General features: G+C 40.5%; 1 protein-coding gene across 2 annotated transcripts in view; it reads right to left on the bottom strand.

The window, feature by feature from the left end:
- LOC139756703 (post-GPI attachment to proteins factor 6-like) overlaps positions 1-17,622 on the bottom strand; it is a 99,343-nt gene that overhangs the window by 58,617 nt on the left and 23,104 nt on the right. For both annotated transcript variants that reach the window (XM_071676383.1, XM_071676384.1), the window contains exons 5-10: positions 17,302-17,442; positions 5,462-5,601; positions 4,979-5,216; positions 3,733-3,925; positions 3,233-3,444; positions 139-287 (exon numbers count right to left, since the gene is read on the bottom strand). In XM_071676383.1, coding sequence (XP_071532484.1) covers positions 139-287; positions 3,233-3,444; positions 3,733-3,925; positions 4,979-5,216; positions 5,462-5,601; positions 17,302-17,442 — 1,073 coding nt within the window. The remainder of the gene's footprint in view (positions 1-138; positions 288-3,232; positions 3,445-3,732; positions 3,926-4,978; positions 5,217-5,461; positions 5,602-17,301; positions 17,443-17,622) is intronic.

The raw sequence follows: 17,622 nt of genomic DNA on the forward strand, positions 1-17,622 counted from the left end.
AACCTGGATTGGTTAGGTGTTCTCAACTTGCAATTGGAATTAAAGCCAATTTAAACTTATTGATAATGAATAAAACTTCCATACATCATACTACTTCACAATCATTTTCATATTAACATTCCTTTTTGAAATACTAACCTGCATCACAAATACAAGTTGAGAAAATGAAGCCACCAGATATGTACTGGTAACAGGAGCCATATCTGCCACACTTTCCTTGCAGACATGATGCTGATGTCACACTGAAGAGTACAGTTGTCTCATTTACACTACAGTCCACCATTTCACTGTAATGTTAATTACACAGCATATTTATGTAGAATGTTCACAGTGTTCTCAAGAGGAGTAACAATTACAGAAGGTTATAAAACACAAAAGAAATATTTTGGTGCAATTTATGGCTCATCTAAAATTTAAACATTTCTGAAGAGGAAAACACTAATATAATGTTTACAATATGAAGTTTGGAAAATAGGTACCAAAGGAATATGAGAAACCTTGTTTTCACAGCTTTGAAATGGAAAATAGAAAAGTAGAGGTGTAAGTATGCAAATGAAGAAAGGATTAAGGGAAAACATAGTCCTCCTGACCCTGATCTATGTAGCCAATACATCGACTAAGAATAGATCATAAAGGTCAAGAATCTAGATTATAAAACACAACACAAGAATTTGGGTTTAATCTAAGGCTTATCCAAAATATAACTAATTCCTGAAGCAGTATTTTCCAATGCCAAAAAATATAACTGGAATGCACTAATATAATGTTGACTTCATGAAGTCGGGACAGTAAGTGGCAAAGAAATACACCAGAAACCTTGTTTTCAAAGCATTAGAAATGAAAAAATGATGGGTAGAGGTGAAAGTATGGAAGTGAAGAAAGAATTAAGGAACAGCATAGTCCTCCTAACCCTGACCAATGCAGCTAAAACATGAACACAGAATGAGTCACACAGATCAAGAATATTTTTTTTTATATATATTTTTGGAAAAAGTGTGTGAAAGAAGAAAGTTAAGAGTAAATGTGAATAAGAGCAAGGTTATTAGGTACAGTAGGGTTGAGGGTCAAGTCAATTGGGAGGTAAGTTTGAATGGAGAAAAACTGGAGGAAGTAAAGTGTTTTAGATATCTGGGAGTGGATCTGGCAGCGAATGGAACCATGGAAGCGGAAGTGGATCATAGGGTGGGGGAGGGGGCAAAAATCCTGGGAGCGTTGAAGAATGTGTGGAAGTCGAGAACATTATCTCGGAAAGCAAAAATGGGCATGTTTGAAGGAATAGTGGTTCCAACAATGTTGTATGGTTGCGAGGCGTGGGCTATGAATAGAGTTGTGCGCAGGAGGGTGGATGTGCTGGAAATGAGATGTTTGAGGACAATGTGTGGTGTGAGGTGGTTTGATCGAGTAAGTAACGTAAGGGTAAGAGAGATGTGTGGAAATAAAAAGAGCGTGGTTGAGAGAGCAGAAGAGGGTGTTTTGAAATTGTTTGGGCACATGGAGAGAATGAGTGAGGAAAGATTGACCAAGAGGATATATGTGTCGGAGGTGGAGGGAATGAGGAGAAGTGGGAGACCAAATTTTAGGTGGAAAGATGGAGTGAAAAAGATTTCGTGTGATCGGGGCCTGAACATGCAGGAAGGTGAAAGGAGGGCAAGGAATAGAGTGAATTGGATCGATGTGGTATACCGGGGTTGACGTGCTGCCAGTGGATTGAATCAGGGCATGTGAAGCGTCTGGAGTAAACCATGGAAAGCTGTGTAGGTATGTATATTTGCGTGTGTGGACGTGTATGTATATACATGTGTATGGGGGTGGGTTGGGCCATTTTTTTCGTCTGTTTCCTTGCGTTACCTTGCAAACGCGGGAGACAGCAACAAAGCAAAAAAAAAAAAAAAATATTTATTTTGCTTTGTCGCTGTCTCCCGCGTTTGCAAGGTAGCGCAAGGAAACAGACGAAAGAAATGGCCCAACCCACCCCCATACACATGTATATACATACACATCCACACACGCAAACATACATACCTATACATCTCAATGTACACATATATATACACACTCAGACACATACATATATACCCATGCACACAATTCACACTGTCTGCCTTTATTCATTCCCATCGCCACCCCGCCGCACATGGAATACCATCCCCTTCCCCCCTCATGTGTGCGAGGTAGCGCTAGGAAAAGACAACAAAGGCCCCATTTGTTCACACTCAGTCTCTAGCTGTCATGCAACAGTGCCTGAAACCACAGCTCCCTTTCCACATCCAGGCCCCACACAACTTTCCATGGTTTACCCCACACGCTTCACATGCCCTGATTCAAGAATATAGGTTGTGGAAATGAGCTACTTAAGAGGAGCATACGGTATGACTATATGGATTGAAGAAAGAAATGAAGGGGTGTGTGAGAAATCTAGTATTGCTGGGATGCTAAGGAAATTAATTGTGGAGTGGTAGAATGGGTGAAATGTAATACTTTGAAGCAATTTGGTCATGTGGAAAGAATGCAAGACAGGGAGTTTACATGCACAATGTATGATAGTACAATTAATGAGGTTGGTGTGAGAGGAAGACCTGTAACGGAGAAAAGAGTGGAAGAATGCTTGGAATGGTGTATGTGAGGGAGGTATGTAAGGACAGGGATAAGTAGTGACTTTTGCAGTGGCCATCCCCTTGATGAGAGTTCCCAAAGGGGAATGGTTTCAGAGAAATAGACAGATAGAAACATAGAAACAAAAATGATGTTATAACACAATGAGATATAAGTAGTATGCCCGCAAATGTCAATTTCAAATATTTTCAAAGAAAGAGGATGTCACTTTCTTTTATAGTGGCAAACATGGCACAGGCAAAGTACGCCCCATTCAAAGGCCATCTCTGGTGAAAGAAATAAAGTGAGGAAAAAAGGAGAAAGCAGAAGGCAATTGTGTACATAGTTTATCTCATATTACTGGTACCAACGGAATTATGGAATTCAGTAGCATCTTGTCCTTTTAGAATATTCATTCATGCACAATCAAAGAAGTAGACACAGTAATACCAAAAATACATGGTGAATTAATTCAAATGTATGTTACAACCGCTATCAGCTCTCTGGTCATAATCTAAATACAAAAAATAATAAAAGCTTAAAGAGAAAGTATTAAGAAAATGTCTCTAAGAAATGTTTCTTCATCATTTATACTTGGTATGGGAAGAAAATCTTAAACTTTTTCTTAGTGAAAACAAACCTTGCATTAGCTAGATAACAGCCAGGGATGAGAGTGAAGTACCATGGTCCAGGTTCAGGGAATGGTATCAACACAGCCATGGCAGTATTGATTTTAACAGAGGTGTTGACTAGGAGACTATGGCCACGAGAGCATTTACCATCCTCATTTGGTTCTTCACGTACTCCAAGACTCACGCATCCAACTACACTAAAATTATGCATACTTATGTTCTGTAATGAATAAACAATTATCAAACAGGTTTTGTAGCCTTCTTTATGCAGCAATTTTCAGTTTCAAAGAAACTTGCTCTTGTTAGGATTCAAGACGTACGACTATCTATAAAGTTTCATGTTTTTCTCCAAATTCAGAATTTATAAGATTAACAAGTAAATGACATTTCATTTCTTGGCACATCTGTAACATGTTATACCTACCTATAACCACTCCTACTTATAACCATAAACCTATCATTGATATGTATGAAAACACAAACAAAACACTACATGTCTTGAACTTACTATGAATGGAGAGATGGCTAGTTCAACGGAAAGTGTTCCTCCGATATCAATAATTGGTTCAAGATTAAAAGCAAGCAGTGTTGGAGAGCCATTAGTGATATTCAGAAGAAGTGGTACAGAACCATTCTCATCTGGTGGCAAGTCATACTCGAACACAAAGTTTCCTCCAAATGTCTTTTTAACAAGATTGTGCCTGCAAAAGGATTGTAACAGTTATTTTCGTCAATACCTATAAACCAATACAAATTCTTTCACTTCTCTTGCCACCTTCTACGATACACAGGAGAAACGTGGGCAGTATTCTTTCTCCCGTCCTCAGGGATGACACTTTCAAATGCTTTTTATAAAAATATCTATTTGTGCACAATCAAATACTATCTCTCTATCTATCTATCCATCCATATCTCTGATAACAGTTCCCTTTGGGAACCCCTCAAAGGGGTGGCCACAGCAAAAGAGTTTCCATAACTAATGAACTCCTATGCAGCTTCTTAGCAATTAGTGCTTCACCATCTACTGGCCACTGACAGAGAGCAATTCTAGCACAATGTCTTTAGAGGCTCCTACCTAATGTTCCTACCTTCCACATTTCACTTAATGTGTCTACCTAATGTTTCTACTCACTACTTTTAACTAATGCTCTCAGCTGATGTTCCTACCTACTACTTCTATCTGATGCTCCTGTCTAATGTTCCTACCTACTACTCTCACCTATTGCTCCAGCATTTTGCCAAAAGGCAAGGCTAATGCATAGCACTCACCACAGCAAACTTTAGTTATAAAGAATTAATTGTGTGGTATTAGAAGCAATCCACATGTGGGTAATAATGAAAGAAAAGACAGCTACCTGGGTCAAAGAAACGCAATTTGACAACCAGTGAAGTGCTAGCCCACTATGCAGTCATCAATAACCCTCCTGATACCCAGGCAGGTAGTACCAGTAATATACCTCTCTGATCACTGGCTGCCTACCAGCTACTACCTACTAATCAAGTGCTACTTACTAATTAATGTTTTATTAATAAATCTTTCAAGTCTACCGTTAAACAATATACTGAACTTTAATGCTTCATTCATCTGAAAAATGACTATAACTCTTCAGTACACATTAACAACATTATAAGCTCTCAGAATTACAACCTTTGTGCATTGCAATAACTGAAGTTTTGCATCATCCTAAATACAGAGCAATACATGACAAAATTGCCCTCTCTAAGAGGCTTAGATTACAAAAAGTAGGCATTACCTTGGCCAACAGCTTTCCTGAAGAAGTTCCTTAGTATTCACAGCTGGCATAAAGAGGATACGGTGTGGTTGTACTGGCTCCGTAGTAGTGACTGTTGCATTGTCTGTGTGTTCTGCATCATTGGCAGAATTATTGGATATTGAAGGATTTGACATATCTTTACTCGCTTCAGGACATAGCTGGTTTAAGTTCAGCTTACTCAGGAGATGATAACTGCTTCCTCCCATCTCATTACATACTGTTGCCAAATAGAGCATTTTCTATAAGCTAAACTATCAAAGTATGCCATCCTATTATACACAACATCTCTACACTTTCAAATCAGTAATGTTTAAATACTTAACCATGTCATCACATTTCCCAAAAGGTACAAAAATCAAAGAGTACTTAATTACATGGTCCCATGTTTTATCCAAAAGTATGCTTGCAAACATATTCTATGGTGAGTAACAGGAAGCCCAAGAAAAAATTCGTTTCACTCACAATATAATTTTACAGCCATACTAAGTTGAACTGATGTATCATGTGTTATGAGTTGCAAATAATGCCAGGCTTCTTCCTCTGGGACTACCTTCATTGTGCATGTATCACCAATACCTTCTTCCTCTTCACACCTGTGGATGCTACCAAACGAAACGCTAGGATTTAATCTCTATGAATCAAATTCATTACAGATGCACTAAAATTGAATGATATATGTAACAAAATATAAGATATTTTAAAAAATTTTAGAAAAGAAATGAAAATCAAAACACTGAAGTAGATTTACTTTTCATAATTTGACTTACATTCTGTAAGCTTAAAGTACCTCTAACATTATGAATAGATGCGAGAAGTCCTACATTTACTACTCTTACAAAGTTGAACAGTTCCAGTCATAATGTATGAATGATAAGTCAGTGTAACCATCAAGATACTTAATGACCATATTTCTTTCTTTTTTCCACTGAGAATGCCATCCCAACCTAAAATTTAGTATTATATTTATTTATTCATTTTGCTTTGTCGCTGTCTCCCGCGTTAGCGAGGTAGCGCAAGGAAACAGACGAAAGAATGGCCCAACCCACCCACATACACATGTATATACATACACATCCACACACGCAAATATACATACCTATACATCTCAACGTATACATATATATATACACACAGACATATACATATATACACATGTACATAATTCATACTGTCTGCCTTTATTCATTCCCATCGCCACCTTGCCACACATGAAATAACAACCCCCTCCCCCCTCATGTGCGCGAGGTAGCGCTAGGAAGACAACAAAGGCCCCATTCGCTCATACTCAGTCTCTAGCTGTCATGTGTTAATGCACCGAAACCACAGCTCCCTTTCCACATCCAGGCCCCACACAACTTTCCATGGTTTACCCCAGACACTTCACAGGCCCTGCTTCAATCCATTGACTGCACGTCGACCCCGGTATACCACATCGTTCCAATTCACTTTATTCCTTGCATGCCTTTCACCCTCCTGCAAGTTCAGGCCCTGATCGCTCAAAACCTTTTTTCACTCCATCTTTCCACTTCCAATTTGGTCTCCCACTTCTCCTCGTTCCCTCCACCTCTGACACATATAACCTCTTGGTCAATCTTTCCTCACTCATTCTCTCCATGCGACCAAACCATTTCAAAACACCCTCTTCTGCTCTCTCAACAACACTCTTTTTATTACCACACATCTCTCTTACCCTATTATTACTTACTCGATCAAACCACCTCACACCACATATTGTCCTCAAACATCACATTTCCAGCACATCCACCCTCCTGCGCACAACTCTATCCATAGCCCACGCCTCGCAACCATACAACATTGTTGGAACCACTATTCCTTCAAACATACCCATTTTTGCTTAATGAGATAATGTTCTCGACTTCCACACATTCTTCAAGGCTCCCAGAATTTACACCCCCTCCCCCACCCTATGATTCACTTCCGCTTCCATGGTTCCATCCACTGCCAAATCCACTCCAAGATATCAAAAACACTTCACTTCCTCCAGTTTTTCTCCATTCAAACTTACCTCCCAATAGAACTGACCCTCAACCCTACTGTACCTAATAACCTTGCTCTTATTATCCTCGATAAAAACTTTTCACTGCTTCTAACAACTTGCCTCCCACACCATATATTCTTAATACCTTCCACAGAGCATCTCTATCAACCCTATCACATGCCTTCTCCAGATCCATAAATGCTACATACAAACCCATTTGCTTTTCTAAATATTTCTCACATACATTCTTCAAAGCAAACACCTGATCCACACATCCTCTACCACTTCTGAAACCACACTGCTCTTCCCCAATCTGATGCTTTGTACATGCCTTCACCCTCTCAATCAATATCCTCCCATATAATTTCCCAGGAATACTCAACAAACTTATACCTCTGTAATTTGAGCACTCACCTTTGTCCCATTTGCCTTTGTACAATGGCACTATGCAAGCATTCCGCCAATCCTCAGGCACCTAACCATGAGTCATACATACATTAAATAACCTTACCAACCAGTCAACAATACACTCATCCCCCCTTTTTAATAAATCCCACTGCAATGCCATCCAAACCCGCTGCCTTGCCGGCTTTCATCTTCCGCAAATCTTTTACTACCTCTTCTCTGTTTACCAAATCATCCACCCTAACCCTCTCACTTTGCACACCACCTCGACCAAACACCCTATTTCTGCCACTCTATCATCAAACACATTCAACAAACCTTCAAAATACTCACTCCATCTCCTTACATCACCACTACTTGTTATCCCTGGGGATAGAGGAGAAAGAATACTTCCCATGCATTCCTCATGTGTTGTAGAAGGCGACTAAAGGAGACAGGAGTGGGGGGCTGGAAACCCTCCCCTCCTTGTATTTTAACTTTCTAAAAGGGGAAACAGAAAATTTAGTATTGTACAGAGAAAACAATTTTGCACTAACAAGGAAGGCATTTGAAGGCCATTCTAAACATTCCTGTTATGTCAATGCAATTAAATCATAACAGAGAATATAAAACTTTTTATTATTTATTTTTTTTTTGCTTTGTCGCTGTCTCCCGCGTTTGCGAGGTAGCACAAGGAAACAGACGAAAGAAATGGCCCAACCCACCCCCATACACATGTATATACATACGTCCACACACGCAAATATACATACCTACACAGCTTTCCATGGTTTACCCCAGACGCTTCACATGCCTTGATTCAATCCACTGACAGCACGTCAACCCCGGTATACCACATCGCTCCAATTCACTCTATTCCTTGCCCTCCTTTCACCCTCCTGCATGTTCAGGCCCCGATCACACAAAATCTTTTTCACTCCATCTTTCCACCTCCAATTTGGTCTCCCTCTTCTCCTCGTTCCCTCCACCTCCGACACATATATCCTCTTGGTCAATCTTTCCTCACTCATTCTCTCCATGTGCCCAAACCATTTCAAAACACCCTCTTCTGCTCTCTCAACCACGCTCTTTTTATTTCCACACATCTCTCTTACCCTTACGTTACTTACTCGATCAAACCACCTCACACCACACATTGTCCTCAAACATCTCATTTCCAGCACATCCATCCTCCTGCACACAACTCTATCCATAGCCCACGCCTCGCAACCATACAACATTGCTGGAACCACTATTCCTTCAAACATACCCATTTTTGCTTTCCGAGATAATGTTCTCGACTTCCACACATTCTTCAAGGCTCCCAGAATTTTCGCCCCCTCCCCCACCCTATGATCCACTTCCGCTTCCATGGTTCCATCCGCTGCCAGATCCACTCCCAGATATCTAAAACACTTCACTTCCTCCAGTTTTTCTCCATTCAAACTCACCTCCCAATTGACTTGACCCTCAACCCTACTGTACCTAATAACCTTGCTCTTATTCACATTTACTCTTAACTTTCTTCTTTCACACACTTTACCAAACTCAGTCACCAGCTTCTGCAGTTTCTCACATGAATCAGCCACCAGCGCTGTATCATCAGCGAACAGCAACTGACTCACTTCCCAAGCTCTCTCATCCCCAACAGACTTCATACTTGCCCCTCTTTCCAAAACTCTTGCATTCACCTCCCTAACAACCCCATCCATAAACAAATTAAACAACCATGGAGACATCACACACCCCGCCGCAAACCTACATTCACTGAGAACCAATCACTTTCCTCTCTTCCTACACGTACACATGCCTTACATCCTCGATAAAAACTTTTCACTGCTTCTAACAACTTGCATCCCACACCATATATTCTTAATACCTTCCACAGAGCATCTCTATCAACTCTATCATATGCCTTCTCCAGATCCATAAATGCTACATACAAATCCATTTGCTTTTCTAAGTATTTCTCACATACATTCTTCAAAGCAAACACCTGATCCACACATCCTCTACCACTTCTGAAACCACACTGCTCTTCCCCAATCTGATGCTCTGTACATGCCTTCACCCTCTCAATCAATACCCTCCCATATAATTTACCAGGAATACTCAACAAACTTATACCTCTGTAATTTGAGCACTCACTCTTATCCCCTTTGCCTTTGTACAATGGCACTATGCACGCATTCCGCCAATCCTCAGGCACCTCCCCATGAGTCATACATACATTAAATAACCTTACCAACCAGTCAACAATACAGTCACCCCCTTTTTTAATAAATTCCACTGCAATACCATCCAAACCCGCTGCCTTGCCGGCTTTCATCTTCCGCAAAGCTTTTACTACCTCTTCTCTGTTTACCAAATCATTTTCCCTAACCCTCTCACTTTGCACACCACCTCGACCAAAACACCCTATATCTGCCACTCTATCATCAAACACATTCAACAAACCTTCAAAATACTCACTCCATCTCCTTCTCACATCACCACTACTTGTTATCACCTCCCCATTTGCGCCCTTCACTGAAGTTCCCATTTGCTCCCTTGTCTTACGCACTTTATTTACCTCCTTCCAGAACATCTTTTTATTCTTCCTAAAATTTAATGATACTCTCTCACCCCAACTCTCACTTGCCCTTTTTTTCACCTCTGGCACCTTTCTCTTGACCTCCTGTCTCTTTCTTTTATACGTCTCCCACTCAATTGCATTTTTTCCCTGCAAAAATCGTCCAAATGCCTCTCTCTTCTCTTTCACTAATACTCTTACTTCTTCATCCCACCACTCACTACCCTTTCTAATCAACCCACCTCCCACTCTTCTCATGCCACAAGCATCTTTTGCGCAATCCATCACTGATTCCCTAAATATAAAACTATCCAGACAAATTATAATGCTGAGAGAATAGAGTTTGTTACCCATCAAAATCCCCAAATCTTCCCAGAACAGCAGCTAAGGAGAGAAAGTAGGAGTATATATGAGTACATACAACAAGATTTTGCCTGAGTTACAGCTAGCTTGTATCGTTTACTGCATATCCTGTTTGTTTTACAATACTGTTGTTTACATAATTGTCTACCATGAGCTTATCTGGAACTGATTATAGCTATCTGTCCAGTCTTCATCAAAGGTATCAGTAATCACCCCTTACAAACTTCAAATCTTCATGAGCAAAGAATTGAACAGTCTCTCCATCTTTCTCACTGGGGTCTACAATATTTTTGCTTGAAACATTCTCTACACATTCAATAGAATTCTTGCTGATTTAACAACTGTGTTTCTTCCAGTAGGTAATGTCATGTCTAGCTTTCATGTGTGATGCACTGAAGCTACATGGGGGGAGGGAAAAAGAATTCTACTTCTATATTTCCAGTGTGTCATAGAAGGCGACTAAGAATGGTTGTAGCAAGGGGCTGGAACCTTCACCTTCTTGTACTTCAGTTTCTAAAAGATGAAACAGAAGGAGCCCAGCAACAAATGCTCATCCTATCCTCCTTTAAGGCTCAGGCTGCGGAATCTGAATGCATGTGGCTGTAACCAAGATGAGTGGAAAGGAGACACAGGTAGTATGTTTGAGGAAAGAAAAGGATGTTCTAGCTCTGAGAGTAACTAAGCTCAGGGGTACAGGAGTAAAGGGGAAGGATGGCTTGGGAATGTCTTAGGGGTAAAACCAGGGGTTGGTGAGAGAAAAAAAGATAAGGAAAGGGTAAAACTATTGCTAGAGCTGGAGCTGTGGGAATGTATGAAAGAGAGTAAGGAAGTAAACTCCAGAATGATGTGGGTAAAAATTAAAGTGGATTGCAAAAGATGGGTGATTATTAGTGCTTGTGCAACTGGCGATGAAAAAGATGATGATGAAAGACAAGCATTTAGGGAGCTGCTGAGTTAGTGTGCCAGCAGTTTTGATGCAAGAAATTGGGCATTAGTGATGGGTGATTTAAATGCGAGAGTGAGTAATGTGGCAGTTGAGGATATAACTGGGGTATGTGGAATATTCAGTAAGAAACATAGGAATGGTGAACAGCTTGAGTGATAGGCATGCAAAAGAGACTCTTGGAAGTGAATGCATTGAGGGACACCTGATGGGATTCTGATAATTAGCTGGTGGAGGAAAGGGAAGTTTGTAGGAGTTTTCAGAAAAGAGAAAATGATATGTATAAGAGGGTGGTAAAAGTAACTGAGCTTGTAAAAGTGATATTTGTGAAGAAACAGCATGAGAGCTTGGGAGTAATGGCAAAAGGTGAGGGTACATCAAGCATGGGGAAAATAGGTGAGGAATGGGTGATATTCATGGAAGTGGTGTTGGCATGTGAAGGATGGGAAGTGAGCAGGTGACAAAGGGTAGTGTGTGGTGGGATGACAAACTAAAGTTACTGGTGAAAAAGTAAAGAAAGGGGTATAGGAAGTGCTTACTGGGAAGGAGAGCAATAAAGCAGACTGGAATAACTAATGTAATTTCTTTTCTGACTTTCCTTGGTAAATTACTGTCTCTTGTGTAGTGATGCTTCTGCCTCCACCAAACACATAGCAGAAGCTATTCTTGTGGGAATGGAAGCATTTATCCCCTTTCCCTCCAAGATGACCACTTCATCCAATCCATGGTTCAACCATTCCTGTGTTGAGGTTATTCAGGCAAGGAATCAGGCTTATTGGGTTAAAACTCTCCCTCCTCTGGCTCTGATTCTGCTTTTATCACTGCCTGTAATTGCTTCCTCTGGCTCTCAATCTACTTTTATCACTGTCTGTAATCACTACAAGCATGTTATCCGTAAGGTGAAGTGTTCCTTTATTCAAAGGAAGCACAATAACCTCTCCTCATCATCCACTGACAGGTCTCTCTGGTCTTTAGCTATGGGAATCTCTAACAACTTCTGCTGCTCCATCTTTTCTTCACTTTTCCATTCTGATGGTACTATAGCTGTCTCTCCCATAGACAAAGCAACTCTCTTTGTTTCCCATTTCTCCTCTAACTCCATCTTGGATGACTCTAGCATTTCATCACCCCATGATGCTCCTCTTACTGATCCTATGTGTCTTCCCTTAATCTCTTTTTGGAATGTCCGAAAAGCACTTTTCTCTGGACACAAAAAAAGCTTATGGTCCTGACAGCATCCATCCCCATGTACTAAAAGAGTGCACCTCTCAACTTGCACCTGTGTTTGCTCGTCTGTTTCGTTTCTGTTTAAAAACCAAAACTTTTCCTTCCCCCCTGGAAGCATTCATTGATACATCCCATCCCTAAGATGGGTGATCGTTCTGACCCCTCTAACTATCGTCTATCTGTTTTGACATATACCGTTTCCAAAGTCTTTGAATCCCTCCTTGACTCCCATATCCTCTGACACCTTGAAAATCAGTCTTTTCTCTGATCAACAGTATGGCTTTTGTAAGGTGAGATCCACTGGTGATATTCTTTCCTATCTTGCTCATGTCTGGTCATCATCCCTGAAAGAGTTTTGGGAGTCATGTATAGTTGCCCTTAAGATATCTAAGGCATCTGATAGGGGGTGTGGCATCAGGGTTTCACCTGTAAGCTCCCCTCCCTCACTTTGCTCCTTCATGTTTAACTTCCTCTCTGGCCGATATATCTCTGTGGTTGTTGATGAATCAGCCTCTCCCATTTTCTCCATCAACAGTGGTGTCCCTCAAGGTTCTGTCCTCTCCCCTAAACTTTTTCTCCTTTTTTTTCAATGAATTCCTCTCCTTCACAATGCACTCTTATGCTGACAACTTAGCATTGCATTCATCTACATCCTTCAATTCTGCTCCCTCTTCTCTCACTGGATCTGCATCTTGTCTTGGCACAGCTTCCTCAATGAACTCAGACTTGGATAGGATATCTCAGTGGGGGTAGACAAAATCTTGTTAAGATTAAGTTTAATGCCTCCAAACCTAATTTCTCCCTATCTCTCAATCGAAAACTCCTCATAACTCTCAACTCTTAACTCAATGAACATGCTTGGTATTACTGTAATATCCACTCTTTCATGGAAACCCCACATTATAGGAATAGCTAAGTCTGTCTCTAAGAAACTAGGTGTCCTGTTTAGATGTCAAAACTTTTGAACAGTTGCTCCATTTATACAAGGGACTGATTCATCCTTGTATGGAGTACTGCTCTCACATTTGGGGTGGTTCTAGCTCAGTATCCTTACTTGGCAGAGTTGAGTTGAAAGTGGTCTGACTTATAAAGTCACTAGCTAACTTTCAAACCTGACCCCTTTGCCCTATGCTGCAATGTTGTTTCACTTTCCCTTTTCTACAGGTATCACTTATGTTTTTGCTCCCAGGAGCTAGCAACTTGTATGCCCACAAAAATAGCTAAACCACACAATACTCGGCAAGCTGCTGTGTCACATGATTACTGTGTGGCCATCAGCAACTCAAGGGTGGGCCGTTTTGATATCTGGTTCTTTTCATATATGTCAATGCTTTGGAACTCTCTACCACCTCATGTCTTTCCCAATAACTATGATCTGGTACATTTCAAAAGACAGTTTTCACTTTTTCCAAAATTCGTAAACACTTTCCCTTGTCTATTCTTTTTCCATTTCATAATTCTCTCTATATTCATATTAAGGCCTGGCTATGAATGTGGAATTTTGTCCATGACCGGAACCTTCAACATAACAGAAAAATTGGGAGACGTACAAGAGAAAGTGGTAGGTGGTCAAAAGAAAGATGCAAGTGTTGAAAAAGAGGGCAAATGAGAGCTGAGGTAAGCAAGTATCAGTAAAATTCAGGGGAAATAATATGTTTTGGAAGGAGGTTAATAGTGTGAGAAAAACAAGAGAAAAAATGGGAACATCATTGAAGGGGGCATATGGGGAAGTAGTAACAGGTTGTGATAAGAAAAGAGGGAGACAGAATGAGTATTTTGATGGACTAATAAATGTGTTTGATGACAGAGTGGCAGATACTGGGTGTTTGGGTCAGGAAAGTATTGTGAAATGAATGAGTCAAGGAAATTCTTTTGGTGAAGAGAGATGATGGTGAAAGCCTTCATAAGATAAAATGTAGTGAGATAGATGGAGTGGATGATAGTGCTGCTGAATTTCTCAAGAAAGGGGGATGACTGTATTGTTAATTGGTTAGAGAAGATTTTCAATCCGTGGATGAATCACAGTGAGGTGCATGAGGATTGGTGGAATGCACGTATAGTGCCATTGCATAACAGTAAAAGGGACAAAGCTGACTGTTTGAACTACAGAGTATAAGTTTGTTGAGTGTACCCGGTTAGTCATACAGAACTGGGAGGAACATCATGGTTTCAGGAGGAGAAAAGGATGTGTGGAGCAGGTGTTCACTTTAAAGAAAGTATTTGAGAAATACTTAGAGAAACAGAAGAATGTGTATGTGGCATTTATGGCACAGGAGAAAGCACACAACAAGGTTGATAGAGGTGCCTTGTAGAAGGTCTTATAAGTATACAGTATGGGAGGAAAGCAATTAGGAGCAGTAAGGTTTCATCAGGGGTGTAAGACATGTGCTTGAGTATGAAGAGAAGAGGGTGTGTGGTTCCAGGTAAAGGTTGGTGTACGATAGGAGTGTGTGATGTCACCATGCTTGTTTAATTTGTTTATGGATGGGATAGTGAGGGAGGTAAATGCAGAGGTTGTGGAGAGAGGGGTAAATATGCAGTCTGTTAGGGTTGAGGGAGCCTGGGAAATGAGTTAGTTATTGTTTGCAGATGACACAGCATTGGTGGAAGATTCAAGAATAAAACTGCAGAAGTTAGTGTCTAAGTCTGGGAAAGTGTGAGAAAGGAAGAAGCTGAAAGCAAATGTGAACAAAAAGAAGGTTATTAGGTTTAACAGGGCAAGGGGACAGGTTAGTTGGGATGTGAGCTTGAATGGAGAAAGTGTGGAGGAAGTGGATTGTTTTAGATACCTTAAAGTGGTCATGAGAGCAAAACAAAATATGAAAGCATAAGTAAGTCACAGGACGGGTGAGGAGGACAAAAATGGGAGGGTAAATATGGGCATGTTTGAAGGTAAAAATGGTCCCAACATTGCTGAATGGATGTGAGACATGGGATATGGATCCAATCTCCAGAGAAGGTTGGATTTGTAAGCAATGAAATGCTTGAACACAATAAGTAATTTGAACAAATAATAAAAAGGTTAAGAGAGAGAAGTGGTTATGGAAAGAGTTGTGGTTTAGAGAGGTGAAGAGGGTGTGCTGAAATGGGCTGGACATAAGGAGAGAATGAGTGAGAAGTAGACAAGGAGTATACTAAGTATATGTATCAGATATGGAGGAGATAAGAAGAGGGTGATCAAACTGGAGATGGAAGGATGGAGTGAAAAAGCTTTTGAGTGATTAAGGTCTGAACATGCAGGAAGGGGAAAGGCATGCAAAGGATAATGACGTGGTATGCTGGGGTTAACATGCTGCCAGTGGACTGAACCAAGGATTATGAAGCAGCTGGAGGAAACTATGGAAAGGTCTGTGGGACCTGATTGTGAATAGGGGCCTGTAAGTTTGAAGCATTACACATGACAGTTAGAAATTAGGTATTTTCTTACTCCGTTCCTGGCACTACCACATTAATGCGGAAAATGGCATAAAAGTAACAAGAGGAAAAAATCCTCATTTGGCCCCATTCTCTGTTCCTACTTTTAGAAACGTAAAACAGGAAGGATTTCCAGCTCCCTGCTCCCACCGTTTTAGTCATCTTCTACGACACGCAGGGAATACGTGGGTAGTATCTTTCTCCCCATCCCTTATTTTCTTTACTGACTCAGGGATATGGGATGTCTTGTCTTAGCAAGATCATCATGGTACACTAGGAGTTCCAGGTATGATTACAGAGGAACTACCTCAAAAGGTAGCAGCCATCCATGATTCAATAAGAAATCAGAAACAAAAGTTGCTTTGGCTCATGATGGACAGCACTGGAATAGCCTGAGCATGTTTATGTTCAGGTTTTGTCTTGTGCTCCAAGTGTACCACAAGGATATGGCATAAACCTCCACCTAAGGACCAGGTAGGACCAAGATTACAAGTGATAACCTTACACACAATAATTATGAATCAAGCACACCGTCCAAAATAAATGAATAAAAAAAATTGCATGTAAATATAATGGAGGGAACGAGGAGAACTGGGAGACCAAATTGGAGGTGGAAGGATGGAGTGAAAAAGATTTTGAGTGATCGGGGCCTGAACATGCAGGAAGGTGAAAGGGACGCAAGGAATCAAGTGAATTGGAACAATGTGGTATGCTGGGGTCGACGTGCTGTCAATGGATTGAACCAGAGCATGTGAAGCGTCTGGGGTAAACCATGGAAAGTTTTGTGGGGCCTAGATGTGGAAAGGGAGATGTGGTTTCAGTGCATTATACATGACAGCTAGAGACTGAGTGTAAACGAATGTGGCCTTTGCTGTCTTTTCCTAGTGCTACTTCGCACGCGTAGAGGGGGAAGGGGTTGTCATTTCATATGTGGCGGGGTGGTGACGGGAATCAATAAAAACAGCAAGTATGAATTATGTACATATGTATATATGTATACATCTGTATGTATATATATGTATACATTGAAATGTATAGGTATGTATATGTGCGTGTGTGGACATGTATGTATATGCATGTGTATGTGGGTGGGTTGTGCCATCCTTTTGTCTGTTTCCTTGTGCTACCTTACTAAAGCGGGAGAAAGCGACAAAGTATAATAAATAAAAAAAAAAAAATAACCACTGAATTAAGATTAATAGCTTGCTACAGCAGCACCTAGCCCCCTCCTCAAGCTATATCCATGTATTAGGAACAAATCATTCTCAATATGCTTAGAGACAGGCCAGAGAGAGGAAAGAAAGAAGAAATCTCACTGTAATATGAAAATAATGTGAGAAAAAAGGCTCATCCAATTTTGAATCACTTGCAATAAGAGAATTATAAAAGGCTATTCTTACACTGTATTCATGGAATCAGGATTTGGCAGTGCTCGTGTTCTAAAGGCAATATCCATGAGACATGAAGGCATATCTCCATCAAGAATCACACAGTTGCTGATATTCACAACCACTAACCATGTCGATGAAGGTACATAGAATCTGCGGAAGATTGGGATATATTAATCTCATCAATATGATAACACATAACAATCTAGTACATATTTATGTACTTAATCTATTTCACCTCCATGCCCAAAATTTACCTTCTAGAGGGCTCCTGCAACACTCATTAAGTTGGCTGTATCAAATGGATGGGATTATGTTGCAAAAAGTGGGGTG

The sequence above is a fragment of the Panulirus ornatus genome, chromosome 23, assembly GCF_036320965.1.
Source record: "Panulirus ornatus isolate Po-2019 chromosome 23, ASM3632096v1, whole genome shotgun sequence".
NCBI classification, from domain to species: Eukaryota; Metazoa; Arthropoda; class Malacostraca; order Decapoda; family Palinuridae; genus Panulirus; species Panulirus ornatus.